The sequence below is a fragment of the Simochromis diagramma genome, unplaced genomic scaffold (assembly GCF_900408965.1).
Source record: "Simochromis diagramma unplaced genomic scaffold, fSimDia1.1 OVJJ01000773.1, whole genome shotgun sequence".
Taxonomy (NCBI): Eukaryota; Metazoa; Chordata; class Actinopteri; order Cichliformes; family Cichlidae; genus Simochromis; species Simochromis diagramma.
The window spans coordinates 65,017-92,571 of NW_024386807.1; the positions used below are offsets into that span (position 1 = coordinate 65,017).

The following is a 27,555-nucleotide window of genomic DNA, read 5'->3' on the forward strand; positions in this document are numbered from 1 at the left end:
GAAGAGCCAGTAGATGTTGAAGCCCAAATTCTCCGCAGAGCTCTCCGCCGGGAGAGAGTGATTAGAGCGCGTTTGGACATTTTATCATTTCCTGATGATTTTCTTCGTCAACGTTACCGTTTTTCAGCACAATCTATAATTTTTTTGAATAACATCCTCAGGCCTAATATTGCTCATGTGACACATCGCGGACATCCTCTCAGTCCTGTACATATCAAGTCAAGTCAAGTCAAGTCAACTTTATTTGTCAATTCTGCCACATGTACAGGACATATAGAGAATAGAAATTACGTTACTCTCAAACCCTAGTGATTAAAAAAATGCAAATAAAATAATTAAAAAGTAAAAATTTAAATAAATACAATACAATTTTACGTATAACAAAAAAAAAGCTATGCAATATACAATATACAGTATTCAAGTAAGGAGGCATAGTAGTGCAAATAGGCAAATAGTGCAAATGGAGATTAGTAGTATGCGGTAAGAGATAGTGTAACAACAAAGTCTTATGAGGTAATGGCAGTCCAATGCTCCACAAAGTGACTGGTAACTGGTGCAGGCCAGTGAGTGAGTCAGAGAGTGTGTGTGAGTGTGTGTGTGTGTGTGTGTGTGTGTGTGTGTGTGTGTGTGTGTGTGTGTGTGGGTGTTAAGCTTCCTGACAGCCTGATGGATGAAGCTGTCCTTCAGCCTGCTGGTCCTGGCCTGGAGACTCCGCAGTCTCCTCCCCGACGGCAGCAGCTTGAAGAAGCTTTGCATTGGGTGCGTGGGATCAGCCGCTATGCAAAGGGATTTTTTAGTGAGACGGGTGCTGTAAATGTCCTGGAGGGAGGGGAGAGAGACACCAATGATCCTCTCTGCAGCTCTCACTATGCGTTGGAGGGTTCTATGACAGGACGCATTGCAGGCTCCAAACCACACAGTGATGCAGCTCGACAGGATGCTCTCGATGGTGCCCTCTGTAGAAAGTGTACATGATGGGGGCTGGTGCTCCTGCTCTCTTAGTTTGCGCGAGAAAGAAGAGACGCTGCTGTGATTTCTTGGCCAGTGCTGTGGTGTTGTACGTCCAGGAGAGATCCTCTGTGATGTGCACACCCAAGAACTTGGTGCTGCTCACTCTCTCCACAGACGTTCCGTCAATGGTCAGAGGAGCATGTTGGGTGTGCACTCTCCTGAAGTCCACGACAATCTCCTTCGTCTTCTCCACATTCAGAGAGAGATTGTTGTCAGCACACCACGTGGCCAGGCGTCTCACCTCACTTCTGTAGTCGGTCTCATCCCTGTTGCTAATGAGACCCCACCACCGTTGTGTCGTCCGCAAACTTGAATGAAGAGGTTGGAGCTGTATGATGGAGTGCAGTCATGGGTCAGCAGAGTGAAGAGGAGGGGGGCTCAGCACACATCCCTGCGGGGCCCCTGTGTTTAAAATGATGGTGCTGGATGTATTACTGCCGACCCGTACTGCTTGAGGTCCTTCCGGTGAGGAAATCCAACAGCCAGTTGCACAGTGAGGTGTTGAGCCCCAGCTGGACCAGTTTTTGAGTGAGCTGTTGGGGGATTATAGTGTTGAATGCTGAACTGAAATCTATGAACAGCATTCGAACATATGAGTCTTTTTTGTCCAGATGTGTGAGTGCTGAGTGGAGTGCAGTGGAGATGGCATCATCGGTTGAGCGGTTTGGCCGATACGCAAACTGGAAGGGATCCAGGGAGGGGGGGCAGGACAGTCTTGATGTGTTGCATGACTAGTCGTTCGAAGCACTTCATCAGGATGGGAGTAAGTGCAACAGGACGGTAGTCATTTAAAGCAGGAGGGAGATGACTTTTTTGGAACCGGAATGATTGTGGTGGCTTTAAAACATGTGGGGACGACAGCCTGGATGAGTGATATGTTGAAGATGTCTGTGAAGACATCAGTGAGTTCCACTGCACAGTCTCTCAGTACACGACCAGGAATGTTGTCAGGACCCGGAGCCTTTACGTGCATTGATCCTGCTGAGGGATCTCCCTCACGCTGTCCGGGGACAGAGTCATCACCTGGTCACCAGGAGGGGGTGGGGTCTTCTGTGCAGTGGTGCTGTTTCGGACTTCAAAGCGAGCAAAGAAAGTATTCAGCTCGTTCAGCAGGGGGATAGTGCTATCACAGGTCTGTGGTGGGGGCTTGTAATCTGTGATGGTCTGAATGCCCCGCCACAGGCTCCGTGAGTCTCTGCTGTCTTTGAAGTGATGAGATATTTTCCTGGAGTACTGTCTCTTAGCCTCTCTGATGCCACGGGAAAGGTTGGCCCTAGCTGTCCTCAGGCTCGCCTCGTCTCCATCTCTGAAGGCAACATTCCGAGCTTTCAGCAGCCTGTAGACCTCTCCTGTCATCCATGGTTTTTGATTTGCCCGGACAGTTATGGTTTTCGTGACTGTTACATCCTCGATACACTTGTTGATGTAGGCAGTAACAGTCTCTGCGTACTCCTGGAGGTCAGTGGTGTTGTTATAGGTGGCAGCCTGCTTAAACATGTTCCAGTCTGTGGTGTTTAAAGCAGTCCTGTAAAGCCTCTGAAGACCCTTCTGGCCACACTTGTATCCGCTTACGAACCGGTTTGGTGGCTTTAACGAGCGGTCTGTAAGCAGGCATTAGCATGACAGTGATATGGTCTGAGGCGCCGAGGTGGGGAGGGGAAAAGCTTTGTAAGCTCCTCTCTGGGTGGTGGTAAACAAAGTCCAGTGTGTTATTTCCCCTTGTTGGAAAGTCAATGTGTTGTTGTATTTTTGGAAACACGCACTTTAAGTCTGCATGATTGAAATCCCCAGCCAGGATGAGAAAAGCATCAGGATGGGCTGTCTGTTGCTCACTGATGTGCTGGTACAGTTCATTCAGTGCCTCACTCCTGTTGTTGACATTGGAGGAGGGAGGGATGTACACAGCGCACAGTAGTATGGCTGTATATTCCCTCGGTAGATAGAATGGCCGGCACTTAATAACCATAAACTCCAGCACTGGTGAGCAGTGTTTGCAGACCGCAACAGCATCGCGACACCAGGCATCATTGATGTAAACACAAAGTCCTCCCCCGCGGGTCTTACCTCCCGCGACGATGACTCTGTCAGCACGGTAGCATGTTAGCTGGTCGAGCTGAATGGCGCGGTCCGGGACACTGTCGCTAAGCCATGTTTCCGTGAACACAAAAACACAGCAGTCCTTTACTTATTATTATTTACTTACTATATTATTTGTATTGCACTTCGGTTTTTTGCAAACGGGAGCTTTCTGTATAATATTGGTGACGCTGAGCACGTTTCCAAGGCTACCGTCTGTCGGGCAGTCAGGAATGTTACAGTTGCACTGAAACGTCTCCTGTACTCGTTTGTGGTGTTCCCCGGTCATAGACCCACAAGATTTATCAAAGAGGGATTCCACAAAATTGCAGGTATCAGGATGAACAAAACTCAATGCATGATGTGGTGATATTTGAACTACTACTTAAATTTTACATTTATTCTCACGGTTCCCAGGCGTGATTGGCTGTATAGATGCACTCACATTCCAATCATTGCTCCTTCAGTAAATGAAGGAGACTATGTGAACAGGAAGTCTTTCCACAGCATTAATGTACAGGTACATAGTTCCCTGTAGCATTTCAAACTAACAAGTGATGGCATCATAGTAATGGATGCTAATTTGTGTTCTCTGCACTGTGAAGATCATATGTGATGCTGCCAACATTATCACAAATGTGGAAGCCAAGTGGCCAGGCTCTGTTCATGACTCACGAATTTTTTGTGAATGTACACTGAGCACAAAATTTGGACATGGTGAGTTGAAAATACTTTAAAATAATAAAGACCATGGCTTCAGGGACATTTGAACTGAGAGTGTATCCTTCTGCTTAGGAGAGTTCACTGGCTACTTGCTGGTGATAGGGGGTATCCAGGTTTACCCTATTTGCTTACCCCTGACCCTGGAACCGGGCCCACAGCAGGCGATATAATCTGGCTCATTGCAGGACAAGAGCCAGAGTTGAAATGACTATCGAATGCTTAAGGCCCGGTTCCAGTGCCTTCAAAGACTCAGGGTCACCACCCAGAAAGGCATGTGGAAGAATCAGGTTTGGTCATTATAGTGCTGTATACACTGCCAAGCTGCAGATGTTTGTTTGGAGCTAGCCTCCAAAAGCTGCCCATACACTGTGCCATTTTTGGCCCATTTTGAGCCGATTTTTCAGTTGCGCAACCGTTTTGGGGATCGGCCGTGTTTTGCCTTAATCATGTGTGCATCGTGTCGTTTACTGGGTAACGAAAAGCAGTTAACACCTCACGACCAGCTCCCAATCATCAATCGTTTGGTCGCATGATAATCAAACCTGTTTGAAATCCTGTCGCCCCTCAACGCAGCCTCTCACACTGCGCACACACAAACACAGAAATGAAAGAGAAAAGGTGGAGCAGCACGCCAGTGCAGCGTGTGATCTGGACATAAGAGATGGAGGCACAACTTGTAGGATGAGGCAAGCTCATCCGAGTACGTAAGCGTAGAGCTGCCACCCAGGCAAAAGAAACGTTATAACATGATATATAACGGGGTTGCCGACCCCTGCTTTATCCTGTCTTCCTTCTCTCACCCCAACCAATCACAGCTGGCCCCGCCCCTCCCTGAGCCTGGTTCTGCTGGAGGTTTCTTCCTGTTGAAAGGGAGTTTTTCCTTCCTACTGTCGCCAAAGTGCTGCTCATAGGGGGTCATTGACTGTTGGGTTTTTCTCTGTATTATTGTAGGATCTACTGTATGATATAAAGCGCCGTGAGGCGACTGTTGTTGTGATTTGGCGCTGTACAAATAAAATTGACTGAATTACAGATATTATACCGTCTGCGGGTTAATAAATATCTACTATATTAAAGGGGACATGAAACGCTGAACACAAAGGCTAATGTCCCTCACTGACACAGCTGTAACTGTCTGTGAAGCTGGGTTTAACAAATCAGTGCATAAAGCTTTAAAACATGTTCATAGTTCCATCTGTCAAACGTGAACATGTGATTGGTTGGTTGTGGCTAACAGACTCAGGCTAACTAGTGACAGAATCGATACCTCAGAGGAAAATAAGGACAGTGAAACTAAACAGTGTGAGAGGCTCACTGTAGAGCTGCAGCGGTGAGCTGTCCACTCCACTGTGTTCATTTATGAGAGAACGTATTATAACCAGTGTGACGTGGCGCGATGACCTCTGTCCTTCCAGGGGTCACAGGAGCCTGGACTCATCAGGAAGCACTTTGATCATGACACAAACACACGTCAGTGTTTTCCTCTCAGTGATTCTGTCACTAGTTAGCGAACATTAATGTAAGTCTGTGAGCCTCCAACCGACGCGCAGCTTTCACGTCCTGTGGAACTAAAACGATTCCTGTGTGCTGCAGGATTGTTTAAGATACAAACACTGCAGCCATGAACCTCCTCTGAGGACCTCCCCCCGCCCGGCAGCTCCGCCTCCATCCTCTGCACATGCTCAGACCGTCTCAGCCTCTCTGATTTCTGTCAAAACATTTTGTTCTTTACTCAAAGGCTCATTTTTATTTCTTTACATTTCCAACACTTTCTCCTTCAGCGTTTATTCATCGTCATGGAAAAGCTTTTCTTTTTTTTATAAACTAAACACGTCAGGTGACGAGGATGAAGAACACCACCATGAAATCATCATCATCACATTTATTTTGTCTCTGATGGTTTTCACCTGTGTGGAAATAAAACCATTAAAACCCTGATCAGCTGTTTCTGTAAACAAACAAGTGTGACATCATCACAGCGGGGCTGATCATCAATGACATCATCAATACGCATCATTTCTGATGATTCAAAGACACAGCGCACTAGAGAAACAACACAGAAGAAGAACTCTGGTCCACGTCTCCATCACGCCGTCCCGCTCCGAAGGTCAGGGTGTCGTTGGAATGATGTCATCAGACTCCTCTCTCTGCTCTTGAGTTCAGAAATGGTAGAAACGCCCCGCCCCCTCCTGCTCAGTATCGTTTGTCCTCCGGCGGCGTGGCCACGGTCACCTCTTTGCTCCCGAAGTCCCAGAAGGCCGTCATGTGGAAGGCCATGTTGGAGAAGACCACCAGGTACTCGAAGGCGGCGAACAGGGAGTAGACTGGAGGAGACAACGAGACGGCGTGAGACACGGAGACGGCGTGAGACACGGAGACGGCGTGAGACACGGAGAGCAGCAGCACAAAGCAGAGCGGCACTTACTTCCTGCTTCACAGTATTTGTTGTGGCGTCTGAAGAAGTAGGCGGCGATCACACAGCAGCTGATGTTGAACAGGAAGAGACGCAGCTTCCAGCGATATGATGTCACTTCCTGAGACGGACAGAGAGCAAAATCAACATCAGATTTATGGAAAACTACCAAAGAAATGAAAGACAAAGAGGCAAACTGGCTCCATGTGACCAGAGGTGGACGTTACTGTCTGACACCAAACTGTCCTGCAGAGCCCTGAAGCTCCCGAGGAACCACAGAACCACCGCGAGAACCGAAGGAACCCACCAAGTATCCCAAACTCTCCCTGAGCACCAACAGGCTTTCAGAAAGACGCTACAAAGCCCTTCATGCACACAGAGGTCACCAACACGGGCGACCAAAACAGAAGCAATGCTAGAAGGTTCTGCAGACCATAATAAGCCTTACAAGCACATCTCCGCAGGTTCACTAAAGTCGGGACTGGCTGCAGGAGGACTCACTCCTAGAACTGCCTCAGGTGCTGACAGGACCAACCCCAGATCTTCTTCTAGGACTCCTGGAACAAAGAAGGCCTCCAAACCTGCACAGAACCTCAGAACGGAGGAGCAAACACTCCTGAAAGAGCTCCACGCCCACAGCTGGCATGTGTTAGTATTTCGAGAGCTACATCACGTTCTCACAGAGCCTACGGGCGTATCCTTAAATCCTCCTCGAAACAACAACAGGGATGCTCTGAGGTACATGTGGAGCTTCGCCAGCAGCACCAAAACCACCTCCTGAACCACCTGACCGCCTCAAACAGAGACAGAACCTGATCCTTCGTCCTCAACAACGTCCACCAGAATCATGTGATCCTCCTCAGAAATTCACTTAACCACCATAATGACCTACTAGTAATCCAAAATCCTCCTCAAGGACTCAGAAGTGTTTGAGTCCCTCAATCATGCCTAGAAGAAACAAACCTGCCCCGGCGTCACCTGAACCCCAACAGGAACAACATGAACCACCGTCAGGATCTGAAATCCTCCACAGACGTGGGCGAGGACGCTCGCAGCGCGATGGGAACCCTCATGATGCCTTCAAGTACCACAAGAACTCTTCAAAGACCTGAACAAAACCCCATAAACATTTACAGACTGATCCTCTCACAGAGCTTTGTAACATCAGGACTCTGAACTCGCCGCGACCGACTGATCGAGCAGTTTGTCTACAGAAAGCTTTGAAGGCATTTTAAACTAATTCATTACGTTTCCCTCAAACAGCTGGTAAAGGAAACGAACACTGAGCCTGAGAAACCGCGCGGACTAAAGCTCATCTGTTACGACTAAACGAGACAACGACTGACGTTTGTGGTCGCACAGCACGCTGACAGGGCGGGTTACCTCTGGGCTCACGTAGTGTCTCTTGATGACGTACCACAGCCAGCACGTAGTGAGCATGTGCACCAGCGAGCTCCCTATGAACGTGACGAACCCGTACTTATGAACACCTGTGGAGACAAACGGCCGTCAGCACGTCTGAAGGGCTAACTCCTGATTGGAGGACCTGGGTCAGCTGACCGTGCCGTACTCACTGTAGGTTTCCGTGGACGACACGTACGTGAGCATCACCAGGCCGGTGTTCTCGGCGAGGCTGCAGAGGAGCGCCAGCCCGCTCAGCAGCAGCTCCCGCAGCCTGTTGGCGAAGCGGCTGCGGTAGAAGCTGAAGTAGGCGAAGGCCACCAGGTACCGCGGCGCCGAGTGGAGCCCGATGCAGCCGCGCCAGATGTAGCGCTCCGGCACACCGCTGATGGCGGAGCTGATGGACGGGAGGTAGTTGGACACCTGGAAGAAAAATGACTTCAGGTGAATCAGGTGGGCGGGTCCTGATGACACCTGAGGCTGAGGTGTGGCGTGGGAGCGTCATCACCGCACCGCCACCAGGTAATGCTTTACCCAGACGTTCAGCGCGAGCCTGAAATGCACATTTTGAATCGTCAGCTGGCTGTGGTTTCAATAAATCAGCAGCTTCCTGCTGACGTGTCCTTCGCCATCAGCACTCACCTTACAGTGCGTGTACGTCGCGTCCTCGTAGTGGTACCAGAGGGAGATGAAGATGCAGGCGATGAAGCCGGTCACCGGCAGCAGAACCGTCCCCACGGCGAAGCTTTTGAACGGCAGCCGGATGAGGAGCCGGTCCCGGTCCAGGCTGCTGTACGGCCCCTGGAGCATCCTGGGGGGGTGGAGCCATAAACAGGTAAACACACCAGGAGCTTTCCCACTGTGGTTGAACATTTAAGAGCTATCTGTGGTTTCTGCTGTCTGTTCGCTGACACCTCAAACACACGAGCCTCTGAGGTTGTGGGGATAATCCACCAGCTGCTCTGGATCGCACCGCGCACTGAATATTCACCATGTTTAAACCAGGCAGCACAGGTCAGGTCATCGACACTTTGAGCTGTGTCTGTGCTGACGAGCGGGGGGTTAAAGGTCACCTGCACAGGTGCGGTCACGGAGAACATTTTAAAACTGTTTGTTTGCTGATCTGCAGAGAAATTCACCCACAGCACAGAAACATTACGTAAAAAGTTCGGTCCCGTTACTCGTGTCTGCGCTCTGAACACGTCCCTGTTCACCTGTACAGGTGACGCAGTCCTCTGACGTGGCAGACGTGCGGCTGTGAGCAGGTAGGCCGGGTGACAAGACTCACCTTCACGGCTCCCCGGGCTCGCTCCTCCTCGCTGCCATCGAGCCCCCCGCCGGTGTCCTCAGCCCCGGAGCTAATCCTGTCAGCCCAGCTAACCGCAGCAGCTAGCAACGTTAGCCGCCAACTTCCGTGACTGTGACGGAAACGCCGCTCCACACCTGTAACAGCGTCCGTTTCCCGCCACACGGCTGCTGCTCTCACCCGTTTAATGTCACGCGCACACTTTCTACGCTGTTTATAATACAGTTTACCGGTTATTTCACCGGAGGACACAGACACGCTCCGGTAACGACAACAAACTACTACTTCCGGTAACCACGTCCTTCAGAATAAAAGTCTTCCTGTCGCCTGCAGCTGTCACCCACCCAACGTCTCCGTCCAGTATAAGGATGACACCACCGTGGTTGGGCCCGTCTCTGATGGAGATGACACGGCGTACAGGGTGGAGGTAGAGAACATGTCCCACCGGCGCTCAGAAAGTAATCTGAAGCTGAACATCTGATAATGGACTTCAGGAGGCACAGACAGCTCCACTCCCCTCTCACTATAACTGAAGAACAGGTTGAATCTGTCTCCACCTTCAGGTTTCTCTGCTGATCTCACCTGGACCCACACCACCATCACCCTGGTAAAGAAGGCCCAGCAGCAGCTGCCCCTCCTCCGTGTCCTGAGGAAGAAGAACCTGGACCAGGAGCTGCTGCTGACCTTCTCCCCTCCTCAGTGGAGAGCGTGCTCCTCCTGCCTGGTGTTGGTACTCTGTGGCCACGACTGAGAACAGCAAGGCTGCACAGAGGGTCACCACCCAAAACATCACTGCTAACCCTGGAGGCCATCGCCAGCTCCTCCTGTGTCAGGTGAACCATCACAGGTGACCCCGCCCACCCCTTGACTTCCCTTGACTCTACGTCTCTCTCGTGTTTGCAGTTTATTCCTGATGTCTTTAGTGTTTATATTCTGTTTTTACTCCTGCACAGTGGCGTGGAGCTCTCATAAGCTTGTTGTACATGTACAATGACAATAAAGGGCTGTTCTATTCTATTGTATTCTATCACAGTGTGTCAGTGGACAATAAAGATGAAGAGCAGCCATAAACCAACAGTTCAGTGTTTCGGTTTAATTAAGGAGCAGAACATGAATTTATCAGAGAAACAGAGACAGATGTTTAAAGCAGCGTGTCACAGTGACGGAGTAAAAACTCTGTAAACAGAAAAATTGAATAATATGTAAGAAACATTTAAGAAAAGGTTTTAAAAGCTGACGTAACAGGACAACGACTCCCAGCTATAACATTTGTAATATATAACATTTAACAAACTTTGAAGGTTTTATTTGTTTTGCTGGAGCTCAGACTTCTTCTTCTGGTGGTGCACTAGCCGCACAGCAGCCGTATGATTGTTCAGATAACCGCATTAAAAACGCTCCAGCAGCTTGCAAACAGAAGATGGACACAGCCTTTAAACCCAGGTGTTTAAAAGCAACGATAGAAGAAGAACTCTCTGGGCGGAGCTCAGTGTCGTATCAGCGGCGTGGCCACGATCAGCTCTTTGCTGCCAAAGTCCCAGAAAGCCGTAAAGTGGAAGGCGATGTTGGAGAAGACCATCAGGTACTCGATGAAGGCGAACAAGGTGTAGACTGGAGAGACAGAGCAGACAGGTCAGTGTATCCGAGTTACAGCAGCGATGAAGAATCAGTTTTCACACCGTCTCCGTGAGGCTTCCAGACGAAGGTCGCTCCGGTCTGCAGCGCTGCATCAAAGTGTAAGTCGTGGCACTTCCTGGTGATGTCTAAACTGTGCTCAGGCTGAGACTGCTGTCAATGAGAAGTTTGGGCCAGGCTGGACAACGCATCCGCGAGCAAACCAACCACTGAACCAACCAAACACCTGCTCGGCTGCAGCAGAGACCAGAGTCCGTCTCCATGGATACCAGCTGAAAGACTTGATGTCCAGATTGTTCTGGGTCTGATTCACGACCTCTGGTAGGAGATGTTCAAAACACCTCCTCCAGGAGGCACCATGTGACCTCTCTAATGCTGGCCATGCACCGAGCGAGTTTTGGCCCATTTTGAGACGATTTTTCAGTCGTTTTGGGGATCGGCCGAGTTTCACTTCATCGTGTAGTATACGTGGGGTAACGAGAAGCGATTAACACCCCACGACCACCCGATCATCAGTCGTATGGTTCACCGCAGCCTCTCACGCTGCTCACGCACAAACACAGAGATGGAAGTGAAAACACGGAGCAGCGGTGCAGCCTGTGATCGGGACACAAGCGGAGGCACAACTTGTAGAACTTTGGCTCATTCGAGCCTTTTCGATGTGGCCTCACAAAATGATCACGACCACAACGACCGTGGAAAGACTTGAATGGCCTGCTCATGTTTTTCATCAGCAATTTAGCAAAGCTGATGGTGGTGTGTGTGTCTGTGTGAGTGAGAGACAGAGAGGGACAGATGTTGTGTTATAACCTTCATGTTATGGACGCACAGTGTGACTCAGGTCGCATCGGAGCATCGTGACCTACGACCTTCTAACCCCTGCGAGTCAATCGTTTACTTTGAGCAGGAGCTGAATAACGCGACGCACAGTGTGCGCCCAGCTTAACTCGCGCCTGTGGAAGAGCAGCGACTCATCACCCAGAGCTCGGGGTCACCGCTGAGTGTGAGGACGCAGACTGAATGTGACGGCTTTACTTTCACGCTCGGCTCTTTCTTCACCTAAACACATTAACATGTGGAGACAGTTTCCCCTCACTTGTGAACAAACCCAAGGCTGGACTGGGACAAAAAATCGGTCCGGGCATTTTGACTAGAGACCGGCCCACCAGGATAAAGATTGAAAATGTGACGTCATTCAGGGGTAAAACCGCAAAGGATTCTGGGAACTTGTGGCAAGAGGTACTAGCGCATGCAGGCTTTCAATTGAACTCAGTTACACAGCGATAAAAAGAAACCCAAAAAATGTCAAGAAGCTGTTGTATTATTAACTGCAATAGCCGGTCGCATGACAGCCACGGGAAGCCGACGGGTAAAGAGATCGTTTTTTTTATCGGATTACGTCTTGAAGAGAATTTTTTTAAGCCATGTTTCCAAGTAAGAACCGACGGATGGTCTGGATATACAAATATAACGTCCCAGAACACTCCAGCTCACATGTTAGTCTGCTCCAAGCATTCCCACAAAGGTCAGAGTTTTGTAGTAGTTAATACGTCATTTTCATAACATAATTGGTGATATAGGTTACAAGCAAGTCTGGCGCTGAACAGAAATTGTCGCTCCTTTATTTATTGTGTTTATTGTGCATAAATAGTGAATTGCCTGACACAATATTGCGTTTCGCTTCTGTTATTATGGTACATTGACAAAAACATATACTTTTATTCACAGGATAAAACAGTTGTTTTGTATCACTAATTGTCCAGTACGATTACAACATACAATATTATTGTCACTGCTACATTTCTGTAACACGTACCAGAAATTATTTCCACTACTAATTAATTACCGTTGAGCTCAAAGGTTATATTAATAAACGGTTAACGAATGTGTATTTATGACGACGATTTGTGAGACTGGTAAACTTACCTTTGCATTTCAAGGTCCTGTACCCATCAGTCGGTAAACTGTACCTGGGCTTGTTGCAGTGACCTGAAGTTACTAAACTTCATGAGTGTATGCACTCACTCCAAGAACCGTATAATTATAAATATGAGCGTGGTGAAAGTTGGGCAGCACGCTAACGTCTTTTGTCCACTCTGTGTGCTCGTAAGGGTCTGACCCTTTCACTCCTTTGAATTTTCCGCGTATCTTTTCTTTGTCTTTTCGTCGAGTCTGTCTTTGTACAGACCGGCATTGTTCTCCTTTTGTTTTGTACATTCCTTTTTTGTGCGGCAAAGAAAAAACAAGAAGGTATTGGAACCGGAGAATGAACGTTTTGCAGTGCTGCAAATGCTTGCATTTGATGCGGTACTTGGATTGTTTTGCCACTAATTCCCGGCATGCAATGCGCGAAAATCACGTGATTGCTAAACAAGGGGGAGGGTGCATCCGGCCTCCTCGGCTGTAATTGGTCCAGCCCAGAGTCGATCATGACCAATTGGCCAATCCAACACCTTTCATTATATATACCCTTCCTAAAAATAAATAAATAAATCCATCGGCCCATAAAACCAAAAAATCGCCATCGGGCATACCGGGCAAATGCCCGGTATGCCCGATGGCCAGTCCAGCTATGAACAAACCCCCGAGATACTCCCCAAACCAGAACAGGCTCTCCCCCCATGGGCTCAGACTCAGTGCTGATTATCGTTTCCACTGCTTCACAATCAAATCAATCTTCGGTTCACAGCCTGATAATCTGCAAACAAGCAGAGACGCTGAGATCGTCCAGTCCGTGGCTGTGCCTAGAAATTGTGTCCATAAGAATGATGAAAGTAACAGGTGACAAACAGCAGCCCAGGCAAACAACAACAACAACAAACTTTATTTATACAGCACATTTAAAAACCAGTGGTGCACCAAAGTGCTTAACATGCAAAAGAGTAAGATCAGTAACAGGGGGCAGGGCTCTAGAGTGCGACCAATTTTTCAGTGGTGCGACTAAAAAAAATATTTGGTTGCACCTGTGCGACCAACTGTTCAGGTAGCAAAAAAAAAAAAAAAAAAAAAAAAAAATCTGCAACCTTCCCTGTGGTCAACAACAGACACACATTTTGCCCCTATCGTGGACTAAACCAATCAGAGATAGTCAGGGGTGGGACCTCTCTGATTGGCCGTGGTCCAGTTGAAAGTGCAGGTGGAAGTGGGAGGTGAGTAGCTTGAATAAAGCGATATCAATTCATTAAATCCTGACTTTTAAATATAACTGTGTTTTGCCAGAAACGCCAGATTCTCAGATTAAAGCTCACAAAACCATTTCAACAACAACCAAACAGCAGATGAGAGCAGGTACACGGACTCCACACAAAGACGTAAACACAGACCCGACGCATCAGAATCAGCTTTGTCTTTCTCGGCTTTCTCACCCGACGGCCCGTAGACGGACACGCTGTCGGAGCTCAGCGATCCTGATGCGTCCGGTCCGCGCTGTGTTTACGTCTTTTTGCGCTGATTCTGAGCTGCAGGTTTTGTCTCTCCGACCAAAATCCACCGAGCCAGCAGCAAAAGAAGCAGCAAACTGCGCTTCACATTTGATCAATGTCGTCATGAATTTTGCTGTTTTGCTTCCACGACTATTAAAATCACACTCCATGCACAGCTAGCTCTCTCTCTCTCTCTCTCTGTACTTCAAGAACAGTTTCCCGTCTCCAATCTCTGTTTTCTGTATTATTCATTCGCTTATTACCCACCAGTCTACCGTTGTTTACAGCACTGTGGCTGCTGTCTTTTTCTTTTCTTTTTTCACTTAAATGACCTCGGACAACTATTTTTTCTGTTGTTCAATACTGAAGGAATTTAAACTTTATATGCAGAACATTGTAGAATATTTTTAAGGTTATCTGCTATAAAAAGCCAGACCAGGAAAATCTCCTTCATGTTTTTCTGTTTTATTCTCAGTTACTTTCACACAAAGGCATCTGCTGTGATGTTCACAATGCTGATGAAGTCAGTACTGATAAATGATCAGAATTATAATATTTCAATCTTTGAATGCTGAAAAAGCACAGTGTATCCAGAAAAACACATTATATTATATCAATTATTATAAAATTTGTGTGCGCCTAACTTTTGTGCCGGTACGCCCATGGCAAAAAGTTAGTCTAGAGCCCTGATGAGGATGAAGCTGTGGCAAAGTACCAACATGGTAGCAGGTTAAATGGCATTAAAAACACAGAAGCCACAGAAATGCATATAAAAGCATAAAAGAACAATATGTGTAAAGGATAAAAAATTAAAATGATTAAAAGCAGTTAAGAATGGACCAAAGATAGAAATAAGAGTTAAACTAACTAACAAACGACCATTACCTGGTAGAGAAGGCGAGGCTAAATAAGTGGTTTTTAACCGCGGTTTGAAGGATTGACAGCGATGGGTGTGTGTGTGGGGGGGGTTTATCCCATAGATCGGCTGCAGCCGAGGCAAACGCTCGGTCACCTCTGGTCTTCAGCCGGGACCTCGGCAGCACCGAGAGTGGCTGGGAAGATGATCTTAGTGCTCTAGTGGGGGTGTAAGTAGCTCAGTGAGGCAGCTTGGTGCTGTATTGTTAATGATTCAGAAGGTGAGCAGCAGGATTTTGAATTGAATGCGATACTTAACGGGAAGCCAATGCAGGTCGGCAAGGACAGGGCTGATAGAGACACGCCGCCCACCACCCGTGAGGAGACGAGCAGCCGCGTTCTGAGTTTGCAGTCTATGGAGGAGAGTAGAGGTAAGACCGAAGTAAAGGGAGCTGCAATAATCCAACAGAGACGTCACAAAGCCGTGGATAAGCTTTCCAGGTCCCTATGCAAGACATGATGTCTGGCCTTGTAATAAGACGCAATTCACAGAAGCAAGATTTGACAACAGAAGACACTTGTTGAATTTAAAAGAGCTTTCCAGAAACACCCCCAGGTCACCAACAGTGTCGGTGAGGAAACTATCCTTAATGCTAATGTCCAAGCCATATCAAAACCAGATCGAGGGTGTGGCCCCTGGCGTGGGTTGGTTGGTTAACCCACTGGACAAGATTAAAAGAGTCCGTTAATGCAGGGAAATCTTTGGCTAACAGATGGTCGTTACAGCAGATATTAAGGTTAAAATCACAACAATAAGCACACAGTCATATTTAAAAATAACTGAACCAAGAAGGTCAGCAAATTCGTGAATAAAAGTCTTATTATATTTAGGTGGCATGCCGCTGGAGGCGCTGGGTAAGCTTGCTGTGAGACGGAGCAAAGCCACCGGTGGCCAAGCAGGGAAAGAGCGTGGCAAGTCCCCAGAGACATATGGGTAAACTGTAGCCCGTGCTTCAAGGTAAGCCTTCATACGCACACGGAAGCCACTCCTTTACCACGTCTCCTGTATCGTTTCTTATACAGGATGAAAGGGGGTAGGCAGGGAGGGCCAGTGGGGGAGTCTGGCTGTAGAGGGGCGGCATCGATCGAAGCGATGTGAAAAGGAGAATCGGAGGTCCAGGAGTGTTTGCTGGTCATGTGTTAATAATGCACAGAGTAGGATGCTGAAATCCAAGATGGAGAGGGTAGAGAGCAAAGGGGCAGGCGAGGGCGAGAGTCCAACACACACCAGGAATACGGAGCAAGCACTCGCTGCTGTTGTACCAGGAGCACGTATCAACTGTCCTGGTACCCCATCATCCTGCTGATGCACCACCCACAGGACACCCGGAGGAACCCAGCAAAGGCCTCCTGTGATCCTAACAAACCCCAAACTAACACGCCGAGCAGCCCGGCCTGACACAGGCTGAGGACTGCGCTCCCTCTGGTCTCAAAGACTGGAACCGTCCTGCAGACAGAAGTCCCTCTGAACCCGGTTATAAACGTGACCGAGTCAGACTTACCTCCAGGTTCACAGCGGTCGTTGTGGCGTTTGTAGAGTAAGTAGGAAGCCAAACAACAGGCGGCGTTTAAAACGAAGAGACGCAGCTTCCGACGATAGGATACGTCCTCCTGAGAAGGACACAGCGTGGGATTAACAGCTCTGCAGATCGTTTACAATTAAATAATAAAAGGAGAGCGATGAAGTTAAAGTGACGTTGGTAACGTTACTCCAACGTTCACAGATTTAATCGTCGTGTGACGGATGCACAGCTGCGTTATCTCTGTTCCTGGTGACACACAGGACCCGACGGCGGTCGAGTTACCTCTGCGCTCTCGAAGCTTCTCTTGATCACGTACCACAGCCGGCATGTAATGAGCATGTGCACCAGCGAGCTCCCTGTGAACACTCTGAACCCATTGTCATGGTAACCTGCGGAGACAGACAGTCATCAACGTTTCAGATTAGAGACGTCTGACGCTCACGGTCAGCCGACCGCCGCGTACTCACGGTGGTTTTCTTTGGACGACACGTATGTGAGCAGCAGCAGGCCGGTGTTCTCGGCGAGGCTGCAGAGGAGCGCCAGCGCGCTCAGCAGCCGCTCCCGACCGCTAAAGCGCCCACGGTAGAAGCTGAAGTACGCGAAGGACATCAGGTACCGCGGCGCCGAGTGCAGCCCGATGCAGACACGCCAAATGTAGCGCTCCGGCACGTGGGCGACGGAGGAGCTGATGGACGGGAGGTAGTTGGATACCTGGAAGAAGAAACTCTGAAAGTCACTCCGCCGTGAACGCCTCTCCTGCTACTGCACGCCGTTAAAAACAGGAAGTGCTGAACGTTTAACACGCGTTTAAAGCCCAGATTTCCTTGACAGGCCCCGCCCCTCCCTGAGCCTGGTTCTGTCGGAGGTTTCTTCCTGTTAAAAGGGAGTTTTTCCTTCCCACTGTCGCCAAAGTGCTGCTCACAGGGGGTCATACAGAATAGAATAGAATAGAATAGAATAGAATAGAATGCCTTTATTATCACTATACGGATGAGATTATGATTGCTGGGTTTCCTCGGTCTTCTTTGTCTTATTGTACGTCCTGATGATTTAAAGCGCTGCGGCGACTGCTGCTGTGATTGGGCGCCGTGCAAACTGACTTAACTGAAGGTCAAACATAAACGCTGCCGGTTAAAGAGACGACTAAAACCAGGGTCACGACCCTCGCCAGGTGGAAGTGACATCATTTTGTCTGTTTCATGAAGAATTACAGACATTTAGAATGTTTTACTGCTTCTAATTTCAAAATAAAAGACACTTTGAGTGATCTTCTTTAACGTCTGTGCAGAGAAACGTGCTTCCTGCTGGCGTCTGCGTGCTTCCACATTTACCTTACAGTGTGCGTGCGTCGTGTCCTCGTAGTGGTAGATGAGGGAGACGATGATGCAGGCGATGAAGCCGGTCGCCGGCAGCAGAACCGTCACCACGGCGAAGATCTTGAAGGGCAGCCGGATGAGGAGCCGGCCCTGGTCCGGGTCGCCGTACGGCCCCTGGAGCATCCTGGAGACAGGAGAGCTTCAAGCCTGAGACAGGTGAGACTAACACCACCTGCAAAGGATGGAAACGAGCTCGTCTTTAGGATTCGTTTCTATTGCTCCTGAGTTTGTGGTTGTAATCCAAACATGTTTTAGTCTGTGACATTTTTAAAGCTGTGACACGTATCGATTACTTCCAACAAGGGATTTTTGCACTGCGGTGCTACAACATCAGTTAACTTCAAAAGATATTTCAGTGGTTTCGTGCCCTGTTTGTGTCCACAGGCAAATATCAGCCTGTGTTACTGAGGCGGGTATTAAAAATGAGAAGAATTTAAATGGAGTTTGGTGCAGTGTGTATACAGAACTGTAGAGGTCATCGGCATCACGAGCCGTCAGGAAGCCAGCATCAGTCTCTGCCACTGGTTCAGGTACCGTAAAATGTGACGTTTTTTAAACGGAGTCTGGTGTGCTGCATGAATGCTGATCCAAGCAGAGGACATCAGTTTTAAACTTTGACAGAGTTCTGGGGCTGTCTTACCTGAACAGGTGCGGTCCTCTGACGTGGCTGACAGCAGCTGGGACCGGAAACGAGCTTTAAACCGGACAAAGAGTTTTCCAGCTCCACGCCTCATCTAAAGCTCCTCGCGCCGTTTAACGTCACACACACTTCATACGTGCTATTTAACTTAGTTTAATGATTAATCTAACCGGAAGTGGCAGGGCTCCTTTGCTGACAACATTAATAACTTCCGTTGATTACATCTTTCAAAATAAAAGTCTTTAACCTAAAGCGTGTAAAAACAGTGGCAGGTCTTTAAATCTTTATTAAACAAAGCAGTTAGATGACATCACTGCGTCACTGCGTCAGCACTGATGGGAACAGCTGGTCGCTCACTGCTACAGGTGTCTAGTATGTGACGTCATTTGACCACGATGCATTCACATTTTTATTACGTGTTTTGTAAATTCACGTGTGTGTGTGTGTGTGTGGTGCCTGCCTCTGCAGCAGGGGGCGCCTCACACGGGGTGAATAGTCACGTGACGCCATCAGCTGTTTTCTGCCTGTTTACAGGTCAGAGTTCATATCGCTGCCGGCCACGCCCACAGGCGCAGCTGACACGGCACCGTGGAGTCTTCAGGTGACAGCCGGACCGAGCTGTCACACTCCAGCTGTGACAGCTGCAGGAAGTTTACTGCGCATGTGCGGTGTGTCCGGGAGCCGCTGGGAGGATTTTAAACCGAGCCGGACTCGCAGGGCTGACTCCGTGGATCCGCTGAGACTCTGAAAGAACAGCAGGAAAACTTGTCCCCCGTGACTCATGCCGGCTGTGGCACCAACACGCCACCTGCCGGAGGACTGAGGGGGCGGGCCTGCCCTGCTGCTGTGCTTCATGGAGGTAAAGAAAATGTGTTTATGATAGAAACACGACAGATTCACTGCAAAGTAACTGACTGACAAAGAACAAACACTGAACACAGCAACACAAAGAGTAACTGAGAATAAACAGACACACAAAAGTGTGTGAAAGCACAGAAACGAGGAACAAAACGAGCAAACGTGGACACAAAACACCAGCAACACACAGTCCACGCAGAGACTCGGCATGATGGAAAAGAGCAAACGACGATGATAAAAGCAAAAAGAGAAAGAGACAGAGACACTGCAGGGACACGGAGACGGAAAAAGGCTCAAAGACACCAACAAGGGGATAAACAACGAGACAGGAAGTGAGACATCGTGCGTACAAACACACAGAAGCACCTGTTAGCAGCGAGATCACTGAGAGTAGGACACACTGCAACCAGGCAGGAAATGACTTTGCAGTACTCCAAACCACCGCAGAGCTGCGACCGCCAGTCCAGCTGCTGATTTTTGACTCAGCCGAGCTTCTCAGACTCGTCTAATCCTCAGTTTGACGCTGATGATGACTTTTTGTGCTTCGCAGCGTTCGTTGGAGCAGAGAGACAGACGTGAGCGTCTGCAGGAACAGCTCCACCACAGAGACTCGGATGGACCTGTGATCATGCGGACACAGAGAAACAGGAGAGGACGTTTAGAGCACTTCCTGTACTGTAAGCACTCCAGGCTGAACCATCTGAAACAGGAAGTTCAAAGGTATGGGTTGGAGAATCAGTACATCTTCAGTGAAGACATCCCTGCGTACCCCCGACCCGAGTTCCACGTGAGCCGTGTCAAACACGACACGGAGCGACGGGGCTTATGTTGCATCAGGGTGGACGACGGCTTCGGGGATCCTCACAGGCAGGTCCTGGTGTGGTGGAGTCTGGCTGTGGGACCCGAGGAGATCCAGGAGGCCGAGACGAGGCTGCTAGAGGAGACCCACCCAAACCGGACGGAGGAGCAGGCCGCGAGGCAGCGGAGCTTTCTGTGGAGGTTCGCCTCCTCTCCGGCCTTCAGCGAGAAGTCCAGGCTGGGCTCGTACCGCTTCACCTTCCCCCTGCAGGAGGTGCTGACCGCCTACAGCGAGCAGGTACTCCTCTGTCAGCACACGGGCCCAACAGTTCAGTGAGACAGTAAAGCAGAAAGACTGAGTGTGATTAACAGGAAACACTAAACAGACTCAGCATGAACACGAGTTCAGATTAATGGAACCACAGGAAGACACAACACTGTGTCAAAGAAAACTCAGTCAGTTCAATTATGTGGCACCAAATCATTCAAGTTCATGACAAAGACACAGAAACATGTAAGAAAGATTCAAAGCACAACAGAGACGGTAAACCGAGGCGCGCAGCTGCTGGCAGCAGCTTCCATCATCACGTGGTGGATGTCAGGTCATTTTGGGCTGTGAAGGATTTCTTCTTTCACAGGGTGGCGACTGTGCAGCAGACGTCTTTAATGACATTAACAAACAAATCATCTCTGATCCACACAGGATGAGGAGTACGCATCAGTCAGCTGAGTCTTTAATGAGTGCTGCTGAAATGTGAGGGTGCTGGGTGCTTTTATTTTGAAGTCCACTAACCACTCTGTCTTTTGAGGTCAACTTCCTGAAGGCTAGATTGCTGGAGTGCACATGATGAGGGAATTCCCTAATTATCCACCGTCAGTGGGATAAACCATTGGATGAGAGCTGAGGGGGGAGCAATCTGAGTCTGTAGTTTGAATTGATTTAGTTAGTTTGTATCTTATTTAACTGCGTTGTAGTCAGATGTATGTTAACCGCTGCAGCTCACTGTACATGTTGATTTGTAGGTGGACTTTCTGGTGGTGTGGTCTGCATCTATTCAAGGAGGTTTAGATCCACCGGGGGATTTTCTGTTGACATGTGCTGTGGCTGTGATGTTAATGTTAATGCTGCTGGTGAGATCGTTGACCCTTGAAAGAAATGTGTTCAGAGCTCAGGTAAACTACCTTTGTTCCTCTGGTGCCCTTCATGTCCGCATGCACCGTCCTGTCTCAGGGGTTATTAACAGCCAAGTCGATGGTGAGACGACACAGACCGAGCCGTTTGGCCACAGCGGTGAAAGCTGAAGGTGAAGCTCTCAAACCTCAGCACTCGTCTGACCCCGTGTGGGTCGGAGAAAATCTAAAATAAATTCAAACATGTGCACCCTGCTCTCGTCTGCTGTACGATCGTCCACCCCGTGAAAAGAAGTCCAGAAGGAGCTGTGCCCGTGATGAGTGGAAACTGTAAAACCACAGCTGTGCACAAATCCACCACACCAGGTTAGTGACTGCAGGCGTGTAACAGCTGGAGTCTTCTGCTTCTATCATCTCCAGTTTTGCTCCGGAGCTCCGCCCATCATGAGGGTGTTCATGACCTCGCTGTACAAACAGGAAGTGCAGTACTCTGTGCTGGTCCACAGCCCGGCCAATCAGCTGCTCTTCTCAAGGTTTCCTTTGCTCCCTGATGATGACCCGGACGCCGTCTGCGCTTATAGAGACGGACGCTTCATCTGGAGACCGGAGGCCATGTGTAAGACACACAGGTAAGAATCACACGGGTAAGAATCACACGGGTTAGAATCACACGGGTAAGAATCACACGGGTTAGAATCACACAGGTAAGAATCACACGGGTTAGAATCACACGGGTTGACTCAGAGCATGTGCAGAGTGTGTACTGCTCTCATTGATGCCGTCTGCCTGCTTCGTCGTCCTGATGTGATAGATGGAGATATGGAAGCTTCATCCCAAAAATGTGCTCGTATAGGTCTTTGCTTTCTGCAGCAGCTGTGGGTGCAGCGTGGTGTCAGCGTGGATCCGGTCCTGTGGACATTCAGCTGCAGGTTCTGAAGGTTTCAGGGTTCTGGGTCCTTCTCAGCAGCATTTTGTGTCCTTGTGATGTTTCTGTATTTTGGGTTATGTCTGGGTTCATTAGTGCTCAGCAGTTATGTTCCCTGTTTAGCTCCTTGATTATTTAGTATTTTCCCCCTTGTGTCTGTGTGTGTCTCTGTGCGTCTGTGTGCGTCTGTGTGCGTCTGTGTGCGTCTGTGTGCATCTCTGTGCGTCTGTGTGCGTCTGTGTGTGTCAGTGAGTTTGCGTTGGCTCCTCTCACAGCCGCTTCCTGACAGTTTGCCGTGTTTCCACTTTCCCAGCCTCTCAGTCGTGTGCGTTGTTCCCACAGTTACGAGCTGACCCACAGACCTGATGGGAACCACGTGGATGCTCAGCAGCTGATTCGACGAGTGTTTTATGTTTGGGACAATGTCGCCGTCGCCCTGCACGTGGAGAACAGACGGGTAGCTCCTCCTCATCACTCTTTACACCTGAAGCATGTTGAGTTAGAAAAGGAACACTTTTGTCTTCGTTTTTTTAAATATATATTTCATATTATGAGAAGATTTCGTAGCCTGTCAGTCTGCATCCACAGGTTGTATGAAGGCTTCGTCCTGGCAGCAGGGTGAGGTGAGCGATCCTCTGCAACATGCAGGCAGATGGTCATGAGTCCGAGCTGCGGGAGCGGCGTCGCTGCTGCAGAATATGGACCCAAATTCTTTGTTTCTCTTCATATTTTCATTTTTCCTGCATGGATAGATGATCCAATAGTCTTTGCTCGAGACAGGTGAAAAAACAACACTTTAGTCCAACAGTCTGTGAAGACCGTGTCACCATCCACCTGTCAAAGAGGCCACGCCCCTAATAAGCCTTAATGCAATTTAAACAGGTGAATTCTAAAGACGTGTTTCAGGCTGTAAAGATGTTTGTTTCTGCTGTAGTTCTAACATCTATGGCCGGACCTATACTTAACAAAATATTAAAATCATTTTGACGAGGCGATTCAATTTTAAGCGGTAACGTTACCTTGCATTAATAGACCAGGGAACAGACAAACCAATTGTGTGCGAGTTAAGCCACCCATGTGACGCTACTCAGCCAATCAAATCTGTGCATTCAAGGTGATCGCAGACACCGAAAGACAGAGGAAAGAGACGGTGAGAGGCGAATAACAAGCGAGACGATTAACGATACAGGCAGTCACAAGAGGTACAACAACGATGGCGCTTTCAAAAGCGAGAAAAGTAAAGACCGAAAATAGAACTTTCAAGACTGCACCGACGCAGACGTGCTCATTCTTCCAGCAAACGCCACCGTGAGACAAAGCACGAAGAGCTGGAAAGTCAGGAAGCACCAAACCTTTCTCTCTTTTTTAATGATGGGAAACATGGATATTGTGGCCTTTTTGGTTGCTATCACTTCACACCTGAATGAACTGAATTTGAAGCTGCAAAGACGATTCAATCTGTGAACCGATGACAGCTGTCCGCTGCTTTCAGAGGAAACCTGAAGTGTTCCTGCAAGGAGACTAAGCACACTTCCCAACAGTGAAGGATAGGGATGGGTACCGGTGTCCAGTGCCATGATGGCACCGGTTCTGACATAAACGGTAGTAACCAGACCGAAAAGCAGCACATATTTCGGTGCTTTATTTCGGTGCTTTTTTTTCCTGAGCTGTGATACACTTCTAGCCAATCATTTTACGTTTCCGAGGATAGTAGGCGGGTCCAGGTACGTACGTTCTTTTAGAGCAGAGCTACAGATTAAAAACGCCCAAGGCGAAGCGGTCAAAGTCTGGCTGTACTTCACAGCAAAAGATGCAAACTCAGCAGCAACAAGTGCTTTAAGCTGATACTGTGATACTGTCAAAGGAGGTAACACCTCGAATCTGATGAAACACCTGGCGACGCATAGCGTTTTTTTTTAAAAGCCGAGAAATGCGCCGTATTTGATAGCTTGCTGCGAGACCTCACACCGAGCACATCTACTGCGGGTGTGGTGCCTGTTATCAGACCCGGAGTTAGCAACATCCCCCAAAAACACGAAGAGGAGAGTCCTGGCCCCTAGCCCTGCCAGTGTAGCAGAAATGATGAGGATGATGATGCAGCAGCAGCCGTTCTTCTCTGCGTGAGTAGCTTAATGTTGTTCGTGTGTAATTTACGTTGAGTAGGCTAACCACGTTATTACATTAATGCATGTAAGGTGAACTAGCAAACATCATCATAGCTACATGCAGCTGTCTTCTTGTTTGATGGCAGATGCTCCCTTCACCCTGGCCAAAAAGGCTAAAATGACCAAAGAAAAAGTGGAAAACAGTTAAACATGAGAGGTTTTGGACAAAGTTTGTGTTTTTTCCATTGTTTAAGCACTGCTTCCAGCCAAGAGTGATACCATATATGCCCCATAGCTGCAGAAAAGGCTAACATTGTTATCTTTTTACAAAAACCAGCTGAACATGAGAGGTTTTTGGACAAAGTTTGTGTTCTCCATTCTTTAAGCATCGGTTTGAGCACCGGCACCGTTTCAAAAGTACCGATTTGGCACCGGTATCGGATAAAACCTAAACGATACCCATCCCTAGTGAAGGAACAGGTTCAGGGAGATGTGTCCTCTGTTGTTGACTTTGTTGATAAGCTGGTTGAAAACTTCAGCAAACGTTTTGATAGCTTCAGCTTTGGACAGCAGCTCATCATGTAAAGAACCCATTTCTCATCACTGATGTCAGAGGGTTCTCAAAGGAAGTCACACAGCACTTCAAGTGGCCAAATGCTGGGCCTCTTCAAATGCAGCTGGTTGATCTCCAAGCAGATGTGGCCCTGAAAGAGCAGTTTGGGAGAACTGAACCTGCCTTTCTGGCTCCAAATGGTCCCAAATCTGAGGAAAGTAGCCCTGCACATCTCGACCATGTGTGGCTCCACATACAGCTGTGAGGCAGCTTTCTCCACAATGAACATAATAAAAACTAAATATCGTTCCAGGCTCACCAACGAGCACCTACACATGTGTATGAGAACGGGTCCGACACCATTCCAGCCCAGATTTACAATCCTGGCAAACTAAAGCTAAGTTCTCTCACTGAACAACAGAAAGTGGAATATAAGGGGGAAAGAAAGAGAAACTGTGAAATTGGTAAGATGCTTTGATGTTATCTGTTGAAAACGTCGAGATGTGAAAGGTAAAGAAAAAACTCCACCTGCTGCTTTTTTCTGAAATGAAGCACTTTGTTTTAAGAGGCACAATTTAGTCATTTTATTTATTTTCTCTAATTCGTTTTAAACAGCAGCCCTACATCTAATGTAGGCCTACTGTGTGTTTCAGTGTTAGCGACAAATTTTGTTGAAATGTTTTAACTTGTATTTTCATTGATTTGACAGTTCATAGATATTAATGTAAAAAAAAAAGGCTGCTTCTCTATCACAATCATAATGCAAGTTAGACATTATGATGTCCCGGACCTCTGCTTGAGAAGATTTTCTCCAACTGGACCTCCTCAAAGTTTAGTTAAATAAAGGTCATCTTAAATTGTAGTCGAATACCCCTAATCTATGGAGACTCACTGCTGCCTCTGCTGGGCGTCAGAGGAACTGCAGCTGTTGGCGCTTCATGCTTGAGAAGCTGGTTTATGTTTGACTGCAGGACCTCGAACATGATTATTTGTTGTGATCATGTAGGTTCACACGTGTTCTCTCAGCCTTAATGTTTCCAACTGTCCCTGAACGCAACACTCCTGCAGGTGTACCGTCAGAGTTCAGACGTTTGCAGGTTTCCTTTAAAAACATCCTGTTGATCCTTCAGGTGCTGACGTTTGACGCTGACCGCCTGAGACAGAACCTCAGGTTCTGTTGGCCGGACGAAGTAACAGCCAGAAACGACGAGGAGGAGGAGTTCGATGATTTCGAAGACGCTACAAACTTGGTTAAATGCCTGTGGCCGGGCTGGCGCCTCCCCCTGGAGGAGGAGCGCTCGCTCCTGCAGCGTTACACAGGTATCACATGTGCACACTGGAGACTGTGACCCCTCCCAGTGTGAGGTACAGCGATCTTTGCGTTTCTGTAGAAAGCAAGTCCAAGTCGTGCCGTCCTCGGTACTTTGCACTCTTCCTTTAAAGCGTGAGGGAGGGGCTGTGTGACATCATGAAGAATATCGATGACGACTTTAAAGTGTCTGTCGTTTCATCTCAGACCCACAGAAACAGGAAACGCGGAGCTTAAAATGATCCAGAAGTATCCTTTAAATCTCGTTTTAACAGCAGACTTTCTCCATCTCAGTGTCCGACATCAGACTGGTTCTTGTTGGGAGGCCTGGAGTGGGGAAGAGCTCCACTGGGAACGCCATCTTAGGAAGGCTTGGCTTCAGTCCAGGCGGTCCATCCTCAGGTAAGTCTAACCCATCTGTGGACTGATTTAGCCCCAGCCTCTTTGGTTCCCCTACACGGCTAACATTAGCTTAGTGTAGGAGGTCAAACGCCTCAAACTGGGAGCATGTTCAGAGTAAACTGGTGGAATCCTCTTCTCAGGGACGTCATCGTGCTGCTGGCAGAGCGAGTGGGTGTTCGGCCACCAGGTGACCGTAGCCGAGACTCCCGGTCTCTCGGAAGCATCAGACGATGCCGTGAAGAGGGACATCTCCACATGTGTCAACATGCTGAGGCCCCACGCCGTCCTGCTGGTCACCAGGGTGGGGTCCTCCACCGTGGAGAATCTAGCCACCATGAGGCAGGTGGAGGAGTTCTTTGGGATGGACGTGTTGAGGTACACCAGGATCCTCTACACCTATGCTAACCCGGCGGCTCCAGACATCGAGAGACAGCGCCGGGCGGCGGGACCTGAGCTGCTTTTCAAAGTGGGCTACAGGTACCACGTCCTCAACAACAACCCAGACCACTGGGACGGTCAGCAGGTCTACGATCTGGTGCAGGCCGTGGCGAGGATGGTCATGGCTAAAGGAGGGGAGGTCTACTCCATCAGGAACGCCACCTGAGTGCTGGGTGATGTTGTAATGTTGTTTACACTGTTTACCCTCAGGTGATGGAGTGTGGCGTACGATAAATGCACCAGAACACCCAGCACAGCGACACCTGCTGGCCTTAGTGAGGAGGTCACCTCCCAGTTTAGCTTCCATGATGCATCATGGGAAGTCCCCCCCCATCCTGACATCAGCAGGTTTGAAAATGCAGTTTGTTTGTAGCCGACTGCGAATGTTTAAACTGTGAATATTTGCAACGATCCAAAAGCCTTTTAAAAAATCCCAACAGTGCCGATCTCACGAAGATCATTCAAGACACACGTGTGTCTGTGAGGGTTTGAAAATGACAGGAAGCCAAAACAGGAGAAATCTGCTCTCTCTTTCTAGTCCCTGTCAGGACTCTTGCTGCAGCATTTTGGATCAGCTGAAGGCTTTTCAGGGAGT

General features: G+C 48.6%; 3 protein-coding genes across 5 annotated transcripts; 1 reads left to right on the forward strand and 2 right to left on the reverse strand.

Annotated features, from left to right (window-relative positions):
- Positions 1-5,874: 5,874 nt before the first annotated feature.
- On the reverse strand, positions 5,875-9,210 carry LOC120730618 (post-GPI attachment to proteins factor 2-like). The gene is made up of 6 exons (XM_040027043.1): positions 8,913-9,210; positions 8,267-8,435; positions 7,798-8,047; positions 7,607-7,713; positions 6,236-6,344; positions 5,875-6,134 (listed from the first exon to the last, which is right to left on the reverse strand). Exons 2-6 carry the CDS (start codon positions 8,432-8,434, stop codon positions 6,004-6,006), a joined length of 765 nt encoding a protein of 254 aa, XP_039882977.1. The 5' UTR covers position 8,435; positions 8,913-9,210; the 3' UTR covers positions 5,875-6,003.
- Positions 9,211-10,003: 793 nt separating this feature from the next.
- On the reverse strand, positions 10,004-18,773 carry LOC120730620 (post-GPI attachment to proteins factor 2-like). The gene is made up of 6 exons (XM_040027046.1): positions 18,442-18,773; positions 17,757-17,973; positions 16,893-17,136; positions 16,708-16,814; positions 16,405-16,513; positions 10,004-10,541 (listed from the first exon to the last, which is right to left on the reverse strand). Exons 2-6 carry the CDS (start codon positions 17,922-17,924, stop codon positions 10,417-10,419), a joined length of 753 nt encoding a protein of 250 aa, XP_039882980.1. The 5' UTR covers positions 17,925-17,973; positions 18,442-18,773; the 3' UTR covers positions 10,004-10,416.
- A 195-nt stretch (positions 18,774-18,968) lies between these two features.
- On the forward strand, positions 18,969-27,555 carry LOC120730614. 3 transcript variants are annotated; one of them, XM_040027037.1, is made up of 7 exons: positions 18,969-19,300; positions 19,850-20,395; positions 21,649-21,857; positions 22,496-22,610; positions 25,942-26,131; positions 26,415-26,522; positions 26,663-27,555. In XM_040027037.1, the coding sequence occupies exons 1-7, from the start codon at positions 19,295-19,297 to the stop codon at positions 27,124-27,126; spliced, it is 1,638 nt and encodes a 545-aa protein (XP_039882971.1). In that variant the 5' UTR covers positions 18,969-19,294; the 3' UTR covers positions 27,127-27,555. The 3 variants fall into 3 exon arrangements, with proteins under 3 accessions (XP_039882971.1, XP_039882969.1, XP_039882972.1); XM_040027035.1 differs by having other exon boundaries at positions 18,969-20,395; XM_040027038.1 differs by having other exon boundaries at positions 18,969-20,395; positions 26,396-26,522; positions 26,663-27,037.